At 47.5% G+C, this 22,015-nt stretch overlaps 1 protein-coding gene across 1 annotated transcript in view; it reads right to left on the reverse strand.

Moving 5' to 3' along the window:
• Window positions 1-22,015, reverse strand: part of LOC147707029 (adhesion G protein-coupled receptor F1-like) — a 375,698-nt gene that overhangs the window by 174,857 nt on the left and 178,826 nt on the right. Inside the window, exon 8 of the mRNA XM_086925618.1 lies at window positions 9,636-9,805. Coding sequence (XP_086781744.1) covers window positions 9,636-9,805 — 170 coding nt within the window. The remainder of the gene's footprint in view (window positions 1-9,635; window positions 9,806-22,015) is intronic.

Genomic DNA, 22,015 nt, shown 5'->3' on the forward strand with positions numbered 1-22,015 from the left:
CAGAAATTACCACCAAATATGTCATGGGTGGCTCCAATATAGAAGGCATTACCACCAACATGTCAAGGTGGGAAGCGAACCAGCACTACCCCTACCCTCTCCAACCCTTTTTATTGTTTGTTTCTCGGAAGATTGTATGCACTTGTAGAGAGCAGAGCAATTTTAGGCAGTGGCAGCTGCTGGGGCATTAAAGTGGGAAGGCAGCCCTGGGAGCAGCATGGGGAAATGAATTTGCCACATGCTCCCCTATGCCAATCCAGACACTGGTCTCATGCTGGTATTACACAGCATGAGAGCAGTACCGTGATTGGTATGAGTGCCCTAGCTCAACTGCAGGAAGTGAGCGAGGAAAAATAAAATTATAATAAGCTTTGTTATTTTCATTTTATTTTTAATTTTTCACTGCTGAAAAGCAGTGGGGCAACACTCCTCCACCTTAGCGGAGCCACCGCTGATTGTAGACTTGCATCTGTTCAAAGCAGCCCATTGGAAATAGGCCAAACTAAGGGCCTCATTAGGATGGCGGTGAATCCGCATCCTCCGGGCCAGCGGAAGCCACCCCCGGCCCGGAGGATGCAGATTTACCGCCGCAGCCACAGAAAACACCCACCGCCAGATTAGGATGGCAGTGGGAATGCGGTGGGACCGGTGGCAGACGGCAGGTCCATCCGCCGCTGATCCGCGGGCGGTGGAGGGCTATTTGGTGGCGGTGTCTGCAAGACACCGTCAGTCAAATTAGGATGTGCATTGTAACATGCTTTTCCACGGCGGCTTTTCTGCCGTGGAAAAGCATGTGGTCTTTGGTGTTTGGGGGCCCGTTGCGGGCCCCCAGGGTGTCGGGAGTTGGGGGGTACACATGGGGAGTACCTATGGTACCCCCCAGCATTTACATGCACAAAGCGGCAGGCACCACGCGGTGCCTGCCGCTTTGTGCATGTAAATGTAAAACATGCATTTTTAACCTTGCGGCGGGTGCTGATTCAAGCAGCACATGCCGCAAGGTTAAAGATACAGGGTGTGACTGCCAGGGTGACGGTCACATCCTAATTGCACCGGAGGGACCGCCGCTTCCCCTGCGGACGGTCCCTCCACCTCGGGGGTGGCGGACGGACGCAGGTCCCTCCAACATCCTAATGAGGCCCTAAGTGAGGGTAATCGAGTGCTTACGCCAAACAGCTCAGCTCAACTCCTTTTTGTGTGTTTTGAGAAGTGGAGGCGGATGTGTGTCAACCATTGTTTGATTGGAAAGCATGCACTGTCAGACTTCCTTCCTGGGAAAGCTCTGTGCCTTACAATTACCTACAGGGAATGTATTACAATGGGCCTCTCGCAGACAATATTCAATTGGTGCAGTATTTATTTCTTGTTTATCTATTCTACCAGAAGTGCTGTGTATAGTTTATGTCAGTACACAAGGTGAGTCATAGTTACACACAGTAAACAGGTAATTACTGCACATTGTGAGGTGATTGTGGAAAGAAAGAAAGGGCAGAACATTTTGTTTCAATTGCTACCATATATACACCAGTGAGTCATAACATGGTATGGCTACATATATAGCATACCTGCTGCCATAGAAAGAGCTTGATCCAGCTGCGAGGGTAGTGTGATTGTGTCTGCTGCTTTACACTTGAAGTCAAATATAAATAAAAAGTGCCAACAAGGGTTTTTGTTCAAAACTTCTAACTCTAATGTAATGCACACATAATAACTTGGATGTTCAATCCAGACTGGTCTGAAACTCTTGAACAATTAATGCATATGTCAAATTATTGGGAACATTAATATTCGATAAATAAGGACAAAATATATAAAAGACACAGGAATATCTTTTTTCAAGAAAAGTACAAAAGGTTTTTATAGATAAAATTCAAAAGGGTACGGTCAAATACAATCAATGTTGCAAAACACCATGAGAGAAGATGTAACACTCTACTTACTCATCACGGATGTGTACATCTATTCCAAGTTAATCAAATAAGTAACAGATCTGAAAATACTGAAGAAGTTACCTAAAAACAATAAATATTTGGGAAATAGACAGATGAGTCAACGTTTTGGTCTGTTGTGGCGTGTTTGTCTGTCAGATCACCTTCAGGACGTTAAATCAATTGTATATAAATAGACTCTTAGCAACGGTCAATATTCAAGTGGGACCAAATCAAGTCTTTATTCAAAAGAGGGATTAGCCAAAGAGGATCATCGTCGAAATGTCCACTGTACAAACAAGGCATCCACAGGACTCACGCAGTGTTTGCGCCATTCCTAGCCTCGATTCGCCATTGAATTTCTCTGAAACTTTAATGTTTGAGCCCATTTTTTTACGCTCGCTCGTGTGGTTTTGATAACACGCATTGATTGACACAGCAATAACATGCAGCGATAGGATTTCTAAAATTCGAGAATTTACCGATCATCAACACACTGATGTTTCCACAGTGGACATTTTGAAGTTTTGAACAAAATCCCTTGTTGGCACTTTTTTCTTATCATTGACTTCACTGCCCAAGCCTACAAGGGTATATTGGGTTTCCCTTTTCCTTAACCGCTTTACCCTTGAGGCAGACACATGCTTCTATGTCTAGCTACGGCTGAACAGCAGCTTCATGCTTATTGTGAGCACCTATTGAACCTGACAAACATGAGAATGGATTACCATATGGTCCACCTACACCACCAACTTTCACCAATCTACTGCCTAAACTGGATAACCACCAGTGCAGGCAATGCATAAGGCACTCCCTTGTGCTGCTTACACACTCCTGTTAGGTCCAATGGGGACTGGTGACTTCACTAAGCCTTGGTCAGAGTAGATCACTGGAGAGTTTGAAACATTATGTAGACTGTAAACTACCAGCTAACTCTGGCTTGATAAGGCTGCAGAATACTTTACTACCAGCCTTAATATAGCCTTACAACCTGCTGTAGCAGGCTATACCGGTCATTAAAGGTCCGCTCCAGTGCTAAAGGCCGGTGCCAAAGGTGAGGGTTTTTAACAAGCTGAACTACAAAGGACTAGAAGGCTATTAGAATATTCTGCCACAAGATGGAAGAATGCTCTGACAAATAAGACAAACGCTTCACAGAACAGCTGTGAGCAACAGCATTAGAATTTTGGAGCTCCAGGCTTCTACATGCCATTAGAAGCCCAGAGCACTCCATTGTTTTCAATGGAGCTCCCAACATTCCAATGTTCTCATATATGTTATTTGCTGCTACACGGGGCAATGTCAGACTGGCATTTTCTCTCTGTCTGCAAATTTGTAACAAGAGGGAGTGAAGGGGTGTAGGTTTTTGGAGTCAAACCTTCTACCTCACTCCACCTTGCATGCTTATAGAACGTCACTTTCGGAAGCTGCTCTAAACAGTGTAGAGTCAGCCAGATTTATTGGGCATAAACATGGGAGCTGAAAGGGGATGCATAAAGCGTTCTGATCTAACCTTCATTTTTCATCACCAGTTAGTATTATTACATTTCTGCAGCTCCTCTGATCCATGATGTGGTGGCATATTCCTCTGGCAACAGTGATTCACTTAAATAATAGATTGGATTCATCTTTTACTACAAATCTCCTTGTCTGCCTTGCAGTCTGGCTCTGGCATGTGGAATAGGATTGAAAGTGGCTTGGCAGCTAACTGGGAGGCACAGGGGTTGGGGAGCTGGTAATGTTTTTGGTATTTAAGAATGTTAATATTTTCATTTGATTGCACACACATAAGACACATGCAAACTTTGAACCTATTCATTCTCTGTCTCCTCCTCTCTCTTCTTTTAACTCGCTCTCACTTTTTTTCTCTCTTCCTGCATAAGTTTATCTAGACTTTTTGTGTTGTTTTACCTACCTGCCATCTCTTGCACCAAGACCTCCTTGGACCACTCTGGGCTTAGCTTAGTTTGGGCTAAAGCTACTTCATTTACGAGACCTCGCAACAGCCAGGTGAGTGACAGGTCCCTGTGGTATCACTCACATGTTTGTGTGGCACTGCCTTGCCATTATTCAAGGTTCTGTCAGTCAGTGCTCTGTTAGAGAACTGTGGAGCTGGCTAGAAGGCTCACTTTCAAAGAGTACTCTAAATGCATAACATGCACATGGTAGCCCAGATGAATTTTCCGCACCCGCATAGTTTGTGTGTACTATTATTCTGAGATTCTGAAGCTGTGCTGCACAGTTTCAGACTCATAGACTGGCAGGAAAAAACATGTCTCGGGAAAAGCTCAAATATAAAAATGGGCGAGCCGCCACTGCACTGCAGATCTCATATGATATTTCACTTCTACAACCCTTGTGCATTTCTTGTGCTAATGTACCACAACCTACCTAGAAAGAAGTCCTGGGTGGAAATTGTAATTATGCCGGTGCAATTGGAGTAAGTTATGTAATTATACGTTACACTTGCAGTGCTAAATTGCTGAAACTATGCAATTACTCCAGATTGAGTAAATAAGATTAATGTGGGGCAAAAATCCTACCAAAGGAGTACAGAAACAATGACCTAAGAGAAAGGGAGCATCTGCTGGTTGCTGCTGGTCATATCCTGTAGCATTAGTGATAGTTTCCTAGCACAAAATGCATCCTCTGGCCCATATTGGATAATAGGGAGCAATTTGCACTAAGAAAATAGAGCAAAATGCTGGATTTCTCTTCTCACACAATTACACATAATTAATTATAAGTTCTTTTGCAGTAATTATGCGAGAGAGAATCACACCAGTTACGCTCACACCTACTAGAAAGTTAAATAGACAATTGGGTCTAACCAATTGTACCTCATACTTTCAGCGGCAAAGCACATTTACTTTACGTTGGCAGAGTTCTCTGAATAGAAAAGATAAGTGGGCTGGAAACAGAAGTCTCCCTGCCGTAAATTAGTGAATATTATTTTTTAGTAAATGAGTAGCACTTCAATAGTACTTCTCATATATTCCAAAATTCGTTTGTGGATAGTCCCCATGGTGTTTTTGTACAATTAGGCATTTTTCACATAATTCCCACACCATTTTAGAAAAATAGTGTAAAATGTAATAAATGACACCAAAATGACAAAAATCCAATCAGTATAACTGAGATATGCAATTTCAAGGATTTAAGGTACGTATAGCATCTAAAAGCACAAAGCACCTGTTACAAATGGGATTTCTGGTTGGCTGAGGCTTGCGCCAAAGCCAGGCAGGAACCACCACTCTAGTTAGGGTAAGGAAGTTACACTTCAAAGATAACCCCTGCTCACACCCTTAGCAACGTGACACGAGCAGTAAGGCTGATCCCGGAGGCAATGTAAGTTAAGTATTTGCGCCCGCACCCACCAGCAACAACATCCCAGGCCCCCCACAAAAGGAACTCCACACAAGTTATATCAAAAATAGCCTTTGTATTACTAAAACACATCAGATAGTAATCACACCATATACATTGTGCCAACTGGCACGGGCGATATTTACTAGGGATTATGTACACAGGACAGGGCCACATGGACCACTGTCAGGAATAAGCACCTGGTAGAACTAGTACTTTGTAGAAATAGCACTTTGTAGGAATAGCACTTAGAACATAGAACAATTGAACCACCAAATAATCATGGTAGAACAGAACCAGTAACCACTGGTAAATCACTGTACTTTGCAACCATCTGCGCCATGAAATTCATCATACACAGTATCCGATCAGTCTAACTACATTAGACACTCACCACCTAAGTAAAACTTCACACAGGGAAGTATAATCTTCCTAACACAAACCTAAACAGGTAAAACCACCTCCTATGCATAAATCATATCTAGAGGCATCAACTCAGGGTGTGCAGTACATACTATACACAGTACATTTCCTAACACCCAAAGCATTTAGCACATAAATCACATTAGCGCATAAATCCCAGTTAGTACATATTAGCACTGAGGTCCAGGTTGCGCCACTGCGCCAAAACCTAAATGTAGCAGCTGCCCACTACTTGCTGGGCAGCTGGGACAGGGACAGTACAGGGCCTAAACGCTGCAGATGGCACTAAGTGCTGCACAGCTGGGGAAGGCCAAAGTAGGGATGAAGGAGTGCGACTCACTCCTGAGTCCAAAGTACATGTCCCTAGGAAGGAAAACCTAAACAGTGCAGCTGCCCACTACTTGCTGGGCAGCTGGTAATCAGCAAACTGCGGCATGGGCTCTCACTGGCCATAGGAACAAAACTGCCACCCGTGGGAGCCATCTAGGCTCTGAGATCAACTGTCCCCAGGGAGCACACTGGCTCCATCAGTACTGAGGTCCCTTGAAGGGAAAGAACTGGCCCTTGGGCAATAAGGCATGGGCCACTCAGGGCCCGGGGCACAAGTAAACAATGGTGGGAGCCCCTCGGGCTCTAGGAATCATTAGGCCAGTGGTGGAGCCCTCTGGCTCTTAAAAAGGGCCAGGTCGAAAGCATGGAAGGCCCTCAGGGCTTTAAAAAAATATGCCCCCAGGTGGCACGCACAGGCTCTGGGCACACCTGGGGCCCTAACACGAATGTCCCCCACGTTGGAGCGGCCCTCTGGGCACACGGAGCTGCTCGGACTCGGTGCCCCCTTACTGGCACCACCTATTGTGCACAGAGAGCCCCCCCCTCAGCCACGCTACTCATCGGTGGTTCTTTCCTGGTGGGGGGGCTCCTCTTCACTCGGCGAGGATTCTCTTTGGGGTGCGGTAAAAAAGGGGGTGATAATGGACGGAGCATCTGAACCAATCAAACACTAACACCCAGTCAAAAGATCTGGGTTTAATCCATCACCGTTCTTTAGCCCACTCTGCCACCCTAGTTCAGACATGGCTATATGCAAATCAGTCTGACCCTGTGCCTCATGGGAACAGACCAGCCCGAACTGCCAAGCCCTGTCTTCCCAGGACCGGAAACAAGCTACCGAGGACCGGTTTCTGGCTTCAGCCCGGCTTGCTTGAATCCAGTGGCAAAGTGAGCAAGGGACTCATGTCTGAGCATACTCTGCCACACTTATGGCGGTCAAAAGCGGTACAAAAGGGGGTGGTAATGGACGGAGCATCTGAACCAATCAAACACTCACACCCAGTCAAAAGATCTGGGTTTAATCCATCACCGTTCTTTAGCCCACTCTGCCACCCCAGTTCAGAAATGGCTATAAGCAAATCAGTCCCTTTTGTACCGCTTTTTGCTGCCATAAGTGTGGCAGGGTATGCTCAGACGTGAGTCCCTTGCTCACTTTGCCACTGGATTCAAGCAAGCCGGGCTGAAGACGGCTGGAATGCCAGAAACCGGTCCTCGGAAGCTTGTTTCCGGTCCAGGGAAGACATGGCTTGGCAGTTCGGGCTGGACTGTTCCCATGCGGCGCTCTCTCTCTGTTGCGCGGCGGGGCAGGCACCGGCAACGTGCCTCGAGCTTCCCCGCATCTCCGTAACCTCTGTGGTGCCTGCGAAGCTCTCCCTCACTCTTGAGAGCCTCGCTGACTGCAGCGGCACTCCTCCCGGGCAGTGTGCAGGGCTCCCATCGGCATACGGGAGCCCTGCGGGGCAGGTTCAAGCTTCCTCTCCCGGCCGCACTTCCGCTTCCGTCGCAGGCCCCGCCCACAACCAGGCGGGCCGCAGCGGTGGCGATCCCGGTGCTTCCCGGCTGCAATGAGGGGTAAGCTCTCTTGGTAGTAAAAATAAACAGCGGGATGAGCAATCGCTTAGTCACTGGCATAAAAATGGGGTGGGCACCCGTGCCTAAATAATTAAATAAATGGGGTGGCACCCGTAGGCAACCACGAAGGAACAAATGCAGGGTAGGCTCCTGCTCGAGTAGAACCTATAATCCACGGGCACAATGCAGGGTAGGCTCCTGCGCACCACGCACAGGACACTTCCAAACAAAGCACTTCCCAGGCGCTAAAGGAGACAGAAACCCTGGCCCAACAAAGCAACTGGGACAAAATGGGTTTCAGCCAGTCCTGGGCATAAAGAAATAGAGCAACCAGCTCCTCAACGCAGGGAAGTCCTCCAGCCCCCAGGCAAGGCAGAGGGGTCCCAGCACAAAGTCTATCAGCATTCCTGGGGCTTGGCAGGGCCCAGGGAGGCAAGCCTTCCCCTGGGCCCCAGCAGCTGCACGCCCCTGGTAGATTCTAGTCAGGAAAAACAAGAACCTTTAGCATGATGTCACAGCCTCTTTTTATACACAAAATCCCTTTGTCTCTAGGGTGTAGGGTGGGGGAAAAACCAGACACAGCTGGTTCTGGGGCACTCTGTTGCTCAGCCCCTTTCCCCATTCACTGGCCAGGCTAGGGTCATCAGTCGCATCCCAGGGGGCGGTGCCAGCATTGTGGAGGGAAAGCCCAGCCCTATTCAGGTCCCAGGTGCACCCATCCTTCCCATCAGCATGCAGATCTCCCCATTCGACACCGGGGCAGACCCATCCTGACTTCTGGAGCCAGGCACACCAGCCAGCTCCAGCCAATCACAAGCTAGACAGTCAATTCATATAAATTACACAGACATGCCAACTTCTAGAATTGGCACTTCCACACTAGGCACATTAACGCCGCACACATCATCGCGCATCATTTAATCACACGAGTCTGCACATACCAAACTTGCACCTGCACTCCCCATGCATCAGGAACTCTCATGGACACACATATCCCCCAGAGAGTGCACGCACTTTACACTGCGCCACAGTGCTAAAGTGCGCAAAGACCAGAAATCACTATACTTATCTCAGAGTTCAATGCAAAAAGTTCAGGGGTGAACCTGCCAGAAGGGCCAAGTCCAACAGCACCACTTGCGGTAACCTGGTCGTGTGGGACCGGGTGAAAGTCACAAGCTCAGGCTGACCAGAATGGAGCATGGGTTGGATATAGGGACCAGGCTAGTCCCACTGAAAACGTTACCTTATAAAGTCCAGCGAGAAGAGTTACATGTGTGGTTGAGGGGAGAAATCTGGAAAGCGTTGCAGATGGTCATCACTGTAGCAGGGAGACCAGGCCGGGCATTATGGACGGTCACAGGTGTATCACGAAGATCCTGTCATTGTTGGAGCTTCCCTTTGGTGGTGACCGCGGGCTGTCGATATTCTAGCATGAAGGGCAGATCTCATGTTGTCAGTCTTCCCTGGCGGTCGCTATTGCATGAGGAGTTGGTCATATTGTATTCAGGCATTAAAAAGGGAAGAATGCTGCCAAAATGATGTCACTAGCCCTAGGGATGTACACGTTTTCACAATTAATGCAAATGTGTTTACATTAGACTTTTTTCAATTAGTTCAAGATAACAGATTTAAAAAAGTTGCAAATAACTTGAAAATATGTTTAGTGGTTAATGTTTGCCAGCCTTCTAGTGACACAGTAGCATGATAGGCTGCAACTTGATGGATAGACATGCTTACAGAGTTAGCATGCTGAAAACACAAATAATGCCAACACCTAACTCCAGGAAACTGTTTTGGAAATCAAAGCTGGCATAAGCAGAATTAGATAGAAAATGTTTTGGTACAAGAGGTTTGTACATACGCCATATATTTTTATGTTAATACCAAAACATGCAGCATAAGTTGCTTTTTATTTCTTCGTAATTTAATCAAACCTGTTACTTAATTTGGTGTTGCATTGCTGGATCATTCTATTTATTGTAAGGAAAAAAAAAATCTTAATTAAAAACGTCTTACCTGCTGGAAATGTAAAAGATCAGAATAAATGCATGAGTCGTTGATTACATGCCATGCTCCGTTTTTACAAATTGCATCAATAATGCCTTCTAATCCATCAACACACAGTATCTGGGCATTCTCTCCTTCAGCACCAAAGCCATACCCCGATGAAGTGTCAATGCAATCAACTAAAACCAAGCATAATGGATTTGGTATTAACTATACATTTTCAGAGTGACAACAATAGGTGCACATTTGAAATAACAAAACAGTTTTTGTACCAGAAATATGTACAATACTGTGGAATTAACAATTACCCTTAGACCAACCCCCAAATCTAAAACAGGCTTGTAATCCTCCCCTTTATCAAAAACATTCCAATGCTTTTGACTTCTTCAGACATCTCAAACATACTGGTACCGGTATTACATCAATGGATGCTCTCCTGCCCTTTGCCCATATGCCTGTCAATACGTCTAAGAGCAGACAGTGGTTCATCATCAATGGGTAGCAGATGGAGGCTCTAACGGACACAAGATCCAGCATGACTCTAGGTGCTCCCTAATACATTCCACCAAGTCATAGTCACTCACAATTGTGAGAGCCATCTACCAGTGGTTCTGGTTTCCTTTAACTAGGGAGGGTCTCAGGGTCTCTAAAAGTCGCTGTAAGCCCTTCCATGCCCTTAGATTGTTGGGCAACGACCTGGAGCACCCATTCTGGAGGAAGATAGAGCTCAGGTGCCACTTGGAGATATTGGAATTGCCTTAATGGGTCAGTATGACCACATGGTCCATGGCTGCCTGGGAATTGGGTTGTTATGTAGTTCCCATATATTTATAGAGGATCTGCATGTTTAGACAACATAAACTGTGGGATTGGTGTCAAGACTGATTCCAGACATTCCCATTGGGTATGCTTGCCTGTATACCAGCTAGCTCACAGTGCCACTGTAAACTCCTCTGACCAAGGAGAGAATAGTTCCTGGCAACTATTGAACATGACAACTGTGTCCCATTAGGGATCATGGAAACAGTACAGTCTTTTCCGCTCAGTCACTCATGCTCACCCTGTCTCAGAGAGACACACAGAATAAACGTTAGGGACATTTTCAATAAGCATTTATTCAACTAGCGTCATTCTAGTGTAAAATAGGTGTGTTGAAACTACCATAAGACAGAAACAGATACCGCACGGGTGGAAGACGCTTCTCGGTTCATACAGCACGTCTCTGGAACGCCTTACCCCGCGAGATAAGAACAGAACCCAACTATCTACGTTTCAGAAAGCGTCTGAAAACCCTCCTATTTCCATAAATCCCTACCACACCTCCTTGCCCCTCACTACCCTCAGGTTTACTGTTCCTAGCGCTGGGATACTCACGGGTGACTACGCGCTCTATAAAATTTATTAATAATAATAATAATAATAAAGGATTATAAGCACCATCAGAGTAAATGGATGGTAGATTTCTACCATAGTGCTACAACAATGGATATCTGGGGCTGATATCTGCTCTTCCCCAGCAGCTCCGCTGTGCTGTGCTCTGCTCTGATCCCCACCCAGGTAAGGTTTGAGTCGGTGCTGTGCCTCGTGCACCTCGCTGATGCCCATTGATGTGCTTCCCTTCTTGTTGTGCTGGTATTTTCATCTTGCTCATCCTTGCATTGTGCCCATTCTGTTTTTTGTGGTTGTGCCCATCCGTTTTTTCTATTGCTCTCTGCTGTTGTGCTCATCCATTTTTGTCTTGCTGTCTGCTGTTGTGCCCAAACGTTTTTGTTTTTTGCTGGCTGTTGTTGTGCCCATTCGTTTTGTATTGCAGTCTGTTGTTGGCTTTTTCCCCCCCTTCCCGCTGACACCTCTGCCCCGTGACCCTTTCCCCCTGTCCGCCCGCTCCCGCCTCCCAACTGTAAAGTCGCGCACAGCAGGCAAGCTGCTGGCGCACCTAAGGCAAGCCCGTCTGTGCCCATCCGCGACCCGACCATGACCAGCGTCAGGAACCCTGGAACTCCGACCATCCATCGCTATGACACAACTACCCTCCTCGCACTGAACCACGGAAGACCCAGAGGCTGCCAACAGGCCTCGCCAAACTCGACCCATGGCCAGTTCTCCTGCCTCCACTGCCGCCAGTCTTCACCACCACCCCGGCCTCAAACACCCCCAGTGCCAGCACCGGCAACACCCTAAGATGCATCCTCCTCAATGTGCGCTCAGTAAACAAACACGCCATTGAAATCTGGACCCTACTCGACTCTCTCTCGCCCAACATCATCTTCTTCACGGACACCTGGACCAATGCCTCCACCGCCCGACATCAACATCCTGGATAGATACAAGATCCAGAGGAAGGACCACCCCAACTACAAGGGAGGGGGCCTCACCATTGACCAGAAGAGCACCCCATGCCTCATCACCTCCAGCAAAACCACATTCAGATCCAGACCAGCTCCAAAGCCACACTCCATCTACCCCCCGGACACCCTTCAACAGTACCATCACCGACTTCATCGCACCCCACGTCATCGCCTAAATGAACTACATACTCATTGGAGACCTGAACTTCCACCTCGACAACCCCAGCGGCCCCAACTCCACCATCCTTTGTGACAACCTCGTCGACATCGGGCTTAAACAACTCGTCCCCACACCAACCCACACAGCAGGACACACCTTCGACCAATCTTCACTGCAGGAAACAGCATTCGCTTCAGCCACATAACACAACCACCATGGACTGACCACCAACTCGTTCACTTCGCCGCTGACAAACGAAAGGCACCCACACCACTTCACGCCCACCATGAAGGAACTGGAGCAAAGTTACTGACAAGCTAGTTAACTCCACCCTCACCCGAGACAGCCACACCTGGGCATCCGACACAAATATTGCGGCCAGAGGACTCCACACTTGGATCTCCAACAACGCAGATGAACAGTTCGTAGTCAATGAGACAAGGTGGACACACTTGAATGGTTTTTAAAATGGAAAATGTATTTGGACCTTCCTTTCTGGAAGGATGATGTCAAAGAAAACAACCAGCTGACACGTGTTTCGTTAAGCGGGTAGGTAACCTGTGACTCTTCAGGGCTGGGGGTAGAGTAAAAGACATGGTACAGTATGGAGAAAATAGACATGACACTTTAACTACCATGAAGTGAATTGCGCAGAAAACCACCTCACATAAGTGGAAACCCTACAGAAGTGAAAAGCAACTTAAATAAAAACATTTTCACTGTATTAGTGACACCACACAATTAAAGGGCAAAAACCATAGTGCATGAATAAGAGAAACAAGTCCTGTGTTGTTGCGAGGAAGAAAGATCATACAAATCACGATATGGATAAGCGAGAACAATTGGGTAAACAAAGAACCTATATTCTTAGTAAAGAAAAAAAAGGGTAAAAAATGTGGCATGGCGCGTGAATGGGAGAAACATTTAATGCACAACATGAATGAAGAAATAAAACAAATGTTCAGTATATATGCATACCAGTAGTACCTATGGCCGTCTACCATTTCTACAAAAGATGATATTAACCTCTTGGGTGCTCATGACGAGCTGAGCTCCGGAAATCCCTCTGGTAAATGATCATTTCAGTTTCAGTTCCTACGTGCTCAGGGGCTATCTCAGCCCCCTGAGCACATAGAAATAAAGTAACTTACTTAACCTACATGGAAGTACCAGCATCTTTTTGATTACATCAAAACTCAGGAGAGGTATTGTTGGAAAGGGTAGAATCTCCCCTTTCTAATGGTACCCCTCCCTAGTGGATCCCTGCTTGGGGATCACCCCAGGAGTGAGATCCCCAAGTAGGGATCCACCCACTAGGCACCAGGGAGGGGGGAGCGGCCCCTTGGGCAAGGGCCTTTGCCTCCCCCATGAAAATCTTGGCATACTTAGTCTTTCTGCACCCCCTGGGGGGGTAGATGGGGCAGTAGCTGCCAATCTCCCCTCCCCCCCCCCCCCGGGTGTAGAAAGCCCACTAGACACCAGGGATTTTTTTATAGTACATTTATTAGGGATTAGGGGTGGGGGCTGCCCAGAACGGGCATGCCGATGCCCCCACCCCTGGGCCAAAAAAATACAGTCTTTCTGCCCCACAGTATCCCCCAATATGCCCAGGGGGGGGGCGGGGGGGGGACAGAAAGCCCACTAAACGTCAGGGATTTAGTTTTTGCACCATTTTTTCAGGGTGGGGGCTGCACAAAATGGGGGCAGAAAGCCCACTAGACACCAGGGTTTTTTATGGGATATTTATTAGGGGTGGGGCAGCCCAAAACGGGCATGCCGATGCCCCTACCCCGGCCACAAATTTACAGTCTTTCTGACCCCCCTGGGGGCAGATGAGGCAGTAGCCCCCAATCTGACCCACTGGGAGCAGAAAGCCCACTAAACACCAGGGTTTATATGGGATATTTAGTAGGGGTGGGGGCTGCCCAAAACGGGCATGATGATGCCCCCACCCCCCCAGCCACAAAATTACAGTCTTTCCGCCCCCCGGGGGGCAGATGGGGCAGTAGCCCCCAATCTGACCCACAGGGGGCAGAAAGCCCACTAGACACCAGGGTTTTTTATGGGATATTTATTAGGGGTGGGGCAGCCCAAAACGGGCATGCCGATGCCCCTACCCCGGCCACAAATTTACAGTCTTTCTGACCCCCCTGGGGGCAGATGAGGCAGTAGCCCCCAATCTGACCCTCTGGGAGCAGAAAGCCCACTAAACACCAGGGTTTATATGGGATATTTAGTAGGGGTGGGGGCTGCCCAAAACGGGCATGATGATGCCCCCACCCTCCCAGCCACAAAATTACAGTCTTTCCGCCCCCCCGGGGGGCAGATGGGGCAGTAGCCCCCAATCTGACCCACAGGGGGCAAAAATAACACTAGACACCAGGGATTTTTTTGTGCAAATTTTTATTTGGGTGGAGGCACTGGCATGCATGTTTTCGGCAATTAAAATTTGCTAAAAATAAATCCCTGGCATCTACTAGGCTTTCTGCTCTCCCAGGGGGGCCCCCACCCCTCTCCCCTGCAAAAATTACAGCCTTCCTGCCCTCCCTGGGGGACAGATTGGGGGCATTAGCCCCCAATCTGCCCCCGGGGGGGCAAAAAGCCCAGTCGATGCCAGGGAATTATTTTTCGCAAATTTTAATTAGGGTGGGGGCATTGGCATGCCGGTTTTGGGTAGCCCCCACCCTAATTAAAATTTGCCCAAAAACTCTCTGGTGTCTAGTGGACTTTCAGACACCCTGGGGGCAGATGAGGGCATTAGCCACCATCTGCCCTGCTGGGGGGGGCAAAAAGCCCTCTAGACGCCAGGTTTTTTTGGGGGGCAAATTTGAATTAGAGCGGGGCAGCCCAAAACGGGCATGCCCATGACCCCACTCCCTCCCCCGCAAAAATTACAGCCTTCTTCCCCCCCGGGGGGCATATGGGGTAGTAGCCCCCAAGCTGCTCCCCCGAGGGGAGCAAAAACCCACTAGAAGCCAGGGATTTTTGGGGGCTAATTTGGTATGTAGTAGGCTTTCTGCCCCCCTGGGGGGCAGATGAGGGCATTAGCCCCAATCTGCACCCCTGGGGGGCAAAAGAAGCCTAGTAGTTGCCAGGGATGTTTTGGGGCAAATTTGAATTAGGGTGGGGGCTGCCCAAAACATGCATGTCCATGCCCCCACCCCTCCCCACAAAAATTGCAGCCTTCCTGCACCCCCTGGGGAGCAGATGGGGCAGTAGCCCCCAACCTGCCCCCCGTGGAGGCAAAAAGCCTACTAGACCCCAGGGATATTTTGGGGAACATATTTATTAGGGTGGGGCATTGGCATGCCCATTTTTGGCACCCCCCACTAATTAAAATGTGCTAAATAAAATCCCTGGTGTCTAGTAGGCATTCTGCCCACTAGTCAATGAGAATTTTTTAGGCAAATTTGAAATAGGGTGGGGGTTACCCAAATCAGGCATGCCCATGTCCCCACCCACTCCCCCGCAAAACTTACAGCCTTCCTGGGAGGCAGATTGGGGCATTAGCCCCCAATCTGACCCCCAGCTGGGTCAAAAAGCCCAGTAGACGCCAGGGATTTTTTGGCCAAATTTTAATTAGGGTGGGGGCATTGGCATGTCTGTTTTGGGCTTCCCCCACCCTAATAAAAATTTGCCCAAAAAACTCCCTGGCGTCTAGGGGACTTTCAGCCCCCCTGGGGGGCAGATGGGGGCATTAGCCCCCAATCTGACCCACCAGGGGGGTAAAGATTCCTGTAGTCACCGGGGTTTTTTTGGGGGCAATTTGAATTAGGGTGGGGACTGCCCAAAACAGGCATGCCCATGCCCCCCCTCCACTGCAAAAATTACAGCCTTCCTGTCCCGCCTGGGGAGCAGATGGGGGAGTAGCCCCCATCTGCCCCCCCGGGGGTGGGCTAAAGGTCAACTAGACACCAGGGATTTTTTTTGGGAAAATTTTAATTAGGGTGGGGGCTGACCAAAACGGGAATGCCAATTCCCCCACCCCCACCTGCAACAATTACAGCCTTTATGCCCCCCCCTGGGGGGAAGATGGGGGCCGTTGCTCCCAATCTGTCCCCCCCCAGGGGCAAAAGCTCACTAGACACCAATAATTACGCTGTCTTTTTATGGGTGGGGGCTGCCCAGAATGAGCATACCAATGCCCCCACACTCCAAACAAATAGCCACAGTGTTTCTGATCCCCTTGGGGTCATATCAGGGTAACCTCACCCCCCGACATCCCCCCCAGGGTGGCAGAAAGCAGACTAGGGACTGATAAATTTTTAGCAATACACCTACCCAGTCGATTGTGATGCCACACTTTCCCACACAAAAATGTCTGAAATTTGAAGCTGAAATTGAAGTTTGCAGGGGATTCTGGGTAAGGAAACGTTGGGGGATCCAAGCAAGCCATACCTCCATGGAAGCCCCCGGGTGTATACTTTTCAGAAATGCGTGGGTTTGGTAGGTTTCCCTAGCTGCCGGTAGAGCTAGGGTTCACAAACTACAGCTAGGCACTTTGCCAAAAATGGGTCATTTTTCACTGCGAAATTGAGGTATGACCACGTTGCGTTTTGAGCCGTTCCCTGTCGCAGGCGCTAGGCCGACCCACACAAGTGAGATACAATTTTTCTCAAAAGATTTTGGGGATTTGGGATGGGTGGAAATTTGTGGGTCCATAAAGATTCCAGAACTTTCCACCACAGAAATGTGGGGGAAATATGTTTTTTTTGGGCAATTTTTTGGTTTGCAAGGGATTCTGGGTAACAGAACCTGGTGGGAGGCAGTCAAGTCACCCCATCCTGGATTCCCCTGGGTGTCCAGTTTAAAAAAATGTACAGGAGTGCTAGGTTTCCCTAGGTGCCGGCAGGGCTAGGGTTCAAAAACTACAGCTAGGTACTTTGCCAAAAAAGGGTCATTTATCACTGCGAAATTGAGGTGTGACCACGTTGAGTTTTGCGCCGTTTCCTGTCGCAGGCACTAGGCTGACCCACACAAGTGAGGCAAAGTTTTTCTCGTAAGACTTAGGGAAACGCAGGGTGGCGGAAATGTGTGGATCCACGCAGATTCCAGAACTTTCCACCACAGAAATGTGGGGAAAATGTGTTTTTTTTACAACTTTTTAGGCTTGCATGGGATTCTGGGTGACAGAACCCAGTGGGAGGCAGTGAAGTCACCCGATTCTGGATTTCCTTGGGTGTCTAGTTTTAAAAAATGCGTAGGTTTGCTAGGTTTCCCTTGGTGCCGGCAGAGCTAGGGTTAAAAAACTAGAGCTAGGCACTTTGCAAAAAATGGATCATTTTTCACTGCGAAATTGAGGTGTGACCACGTTGCGTTTTTCGCCGTTTCCTGTCGCGGGCACCAGGCCGACCCTGGAATGGAAGAAATTTGTGGATCCATGCAGATTCCAGAACTTTCCACCACAGAACTGTAGGGAAAATGTGTTTTTTGACAATGTTTTAGGTTTGCAAGAGATTCTGGGTAACAGAACCTGGGGGGAAACCGTGAAGTCACCCCATCCCGGATTTCCCTGGGTGTCTAGTTTTAAAAAATGTATGGGTTTGCTAGGTTTCCCTTGGTGCCGGCACAGCTAGGGTTCAAAAGCTCCAGCTAAGCACTTTGCAAAAAAAGGGTCATTTTTCACTGCGAAATTGAGGTGTGACCACATTGCGGTTTGCGCCGTTTTCTGTCGCGGGCACTATGCCGACCCACCCAAGTGAGATACCAATTTTCTAGTAAGACTTTCCCTAGGTGCCGGCAGAGCTAGGGTTAAAAAACAACAGCTACACACTTTGCTATAAAATGGTAAATTTTCATTGTGAAAATGTGGTGGGTTTTGAGCCCTTTCCAGTCGTGGACACTATGCCTACCCACACAAGTGAGGTACCATGTTTATCGGGAGATTTAGGGTAATTCATATTTGTAAAGCAACTGTTATTACCTATTGATTTTTGATGCATTTCTGCCTTCCAAATGAAAGACATTGTGTAAAAAAGAAGTTATGTTGAAAAATGACCAATAATTCTCATGCTAGTATGAGTATTCCCAATTTTGAAAAGGACCAAATATGTACTGTTTCTAAACTCTATAATTTTTTCCCATTTCAGAAATACATAGGTGTCTTTCTTACCGATTTTTCCATGTATACCTTTTCACACAATAATTGCTATGTACCCGGTACATAATAAAACCCATTGCAAATTGCTACTCAGTTTTTGACTCTGGGTTCGTCTGGTTCTTGGTGATCCTACAAGTCCTATATATCTCAACAACAAGGAAGGTCCAGCAGATGTAACGGTATATTGCTTTCAAAGAGCTGTCATGATTACAAGAAGTTATAGGTGAAAACATTGACACAAAAGGCAGTTTTTTTCAACTTATTTTCAATTTTTCCAATATTTAACTGTTAGTTTCCATAATGAAAACTTGATGGATCTACACAAATGAGCCCTTGATGAATTCAGAATTGTGTCTACTTTTCTGAAATGTATAACTTTCCAGGATCCATTATTGCTTTCAAACTAATTTTTACCATTAACTGGAAGAAGGTTAAAAGCACACAAAATAGCAAAAATAGGCTATGTCCCAGAAAAATGCCAAAACTGTGTACAAATATTGGTTTTCTGACAAAAGTCTGTCATTCCCTAAAAGCTGGGAAAATGGTGACTTCAGCCCGACAAACCCTTTTTTGATAATATTTGCAGGGAAAAACCCATATGCTTTCATTTGTAGCCCGTTTTTTCCAATTTTTCCGAAAAAACCCAAAATGTTGCTGTATTTTGAGTAATTTCTGGGACCCCTCTAAGGGAATCTACAAACCCTGGGTACCTTTAGAATCCCCATGATGTTAGAAGAAAAGAACGCAAAATTGCTGTGTATGCCTTATGTGGTCAAAAAGTTACAGGGGCCTAAGCGCGCACCACCCCAAATAGCCAAAAAAAGCCTTAGTACAGCGGGGGGAGGCCTAGCCGCGAAGGGGTTAAGTAAATCTCTATATGAACCTGAAACAAACTAACAAAAGGAGTGTTCCCAACTAAATTATAACGAATGGGTGGGCATTGTGCAATAGTTCCACACTGGGGAGTCGATCTAGGAAATTTATGACACTATTCACCAAATTCTTGGTACAGAATTACTTGAGAAATGCAGCAAAATGTTCAAATCAGGACTAAATTATAACATAAGGGTGGACATTGTGCAACAGTTTCACACTGGGGAGTCGATCAAAGAAATACCAACACTATTCACCAAATTCTTGGTACAGAATTACTTCAGAAATGCAGCAAAATGTTCACATCAGGACACAAATGCAACAAATCCAGACAATCAGCAAATCATTAATGTCAAGATAAAAAATGGGCGGGGGGAAGCAAATTCTGTACTAATACCTCGAACAGCAGTTTTCATGATTGTCATAGAGAATAACGTAATCTCGCTTCTTAGAGAAAGTAGACAGCCATAGGTACTACTGGTATGCATATATACTGAACATTTGTTTTATTTCTTCATTCATGTCGCGCTTCAAATGTTTCTCCCACGCGCCACGCCACATTTTTTACCCTTGTTTCTCCTTACTAAGGATATAGGTTCTTTGTTTACCCAATTGTTCTCGCTTATCCATATCGTGATTTGTTCGATCTTTCTTTCTTCGCAACAACACAGGACTTTGTTTCTCTTATTCATGCACTATGGTTTTTGTCCTTTAATTGTGTGGTGTCACTAATACAGTGAAAATGTTTTTATTTAAGTCGCTTGTCACTTCTATATGGTTTCCACTTACGTGAGATGTTTTTCTGCGGAATTCACTTCATGGTAGTTAAAACGTCATGTGTATTTTCTCCATACTGTACCATGTCTTTTACTGTACCCTCAGCCCTGAAGAGTCACAGGTTGACTACCCGCTTGATGAATCACGTGCTGGCTGGTTCTTTTCTTTGACATCATCCTTCTAGAAAGGAAGGTCCAAATACATTTCCAATTTTGAAAACCAATCAAGTGTATCCACCTCGTCTCATTGACTACGAACTGTTCTTCACCTTTTATAACATTTGTATATACCTACCTTAACGTGTGCACAGGACTTTTGTTGAATTCACCGGGTGGGCCCTTGCCACACCTTGCAGAGGTTTTGGGGTCTCCTCTGACCTTGTAGCACCATCGCATTACTGTTGCTTTTTCGCTGAATTCCTACCGCTACTAGCCAGGCGCCAATCTTCCTGTATATGTGAAAACCCTGCACAGAACCCCTAACTATGCAGAAGATCTCGCCCTGCTACGCAACGCCAACAAACAGCACCCAAGAAAGCTGCCTGGTTCACCACCGATCTCCAAGAAGTCTGGCTCAACTGCAGATGACTGGAGAAGAACTGGAGAAACACCTAGACAACCGAAAACGTCTCCACCTACTAGGACGCCATGACGGACTACGACAACCAAATCAGAACCACCAAGAGGAACTTCATCAACAAAATCCTCGCCAACTCCAAGGAACTCTACACTGCCATTCAGGAACTCTCCAACCCACGCAGCAAAGCCACAGACATCACCCATCCCAAGACCTCTGCGACAAGCTTGGAATCTACTGCCACCTCAAGATCAAAAGCGTTTACAACTTCGTCGCCCATCCACTAGATGCAACAGCCGGCTGACCGCCCCCCAGAGACACCAGTCAGCCCACCATCTCCAACTGGACGCCGATTAAGACTGAAGACACCACCTCAACCATGAAAGGCATCTACTCGTGGGCCCCCATTGACGCCTGCCCTCCTCACATCTACCACAGAGCCACAGCCGCCATCACACCCGAAGTACAACGCACTATCAACACCACTTTCAAAACAGGCACTTTCCCAGATGACTGGAAGTGCGCAGTAGTTAGGCCCCTGCTCAAGAAGCCCACAGCTGACCCCACCAACCTCAAGACCTACCGGCCCATCTCACTCCTCCCCTTCGCAGCCAAAGTTGCAGAGAATACAGTCAACAAGAAACTAACACGATTCATCGAAGAGAAAGCCATCCTCGACCCGTCCCAATCTGGATTCTGAAGCAACCACAGCACAAAGACTGCCCTACTTACCGCCACAGACGACATCCGCACGCTCCTGGACCAAGGCCATTCCACAGCCCTCATCCTACTTGACCTATCAGCGGCCTTCGACACCGTCTCCCACCGCACACTAGTCACCAGACTACACACCGCCGGCATACGAGGAATAGCCCTGGACTAGATCTGATCATTCCTCACCGGAAAAAGCCAAAGGATCAGACTGCCTCCCTACCTCTCCGATCCCATGAAAATCACCTGCGGAGTCCCACAGGGGTCATCACTGAGCCCGGCCCAATTCAACATCTACAAGGCCTCCCTCGCAGCCATCGTCTGACAACTCGGCTTCAACATCGTATCCTACAATGGTGACACTCAGCTCATTCTCTCCCTCACCAAAGACCCCACCAATGTGAAACTCAACTTCCAGAAAGGAATGTAAGACATCGCAGTCTGGATGACCAACAGCTTCTTGAAGCTCAACGCCGAGAAGACCGAAGTCCTTGTCCTTGGAACTACCCCTTCAGCATGGGACAACAACTGGTTGCAGACTGACTGCCCTCTGAAGCCCACCCACCCCCTCAGACCGTGCCAAAAACCTCAGCATCGTACTCGACTCATCACTTACCATGAACCGACAGGTCAATGCCGTCACCTCCAGTTGCTTCAACACCCTCCGCAAGACCTTCAAATGGATCCCCCTAGAGTCAAGGCAGACTGTCACCATTGCACTCATCATCATCAGACTGGACTATGGAAACGCACTCTAAGCCGGCATCAACAAGTCCTTACTCCGCAAACTTCAGACAATTCAGAAAACCGCCACCAGACTAGTCCTCGGCATCCCCCAGCACGA

The sequence above is a fragment of the Lissotriton vulgaris genome, chromosome 6, assembly GCF_964263255.1.
Source record: "Lissotriton vulgaris chromosome 6, aLisVul1.2, whole genome shotgun sequence".
NCBI classification, from domain to species: Eukaryota; Metazoa; Chordata; class Amphibia; order Caudata; family Salamandridae; genus Lissotriton; species Lissotriton vulgaris.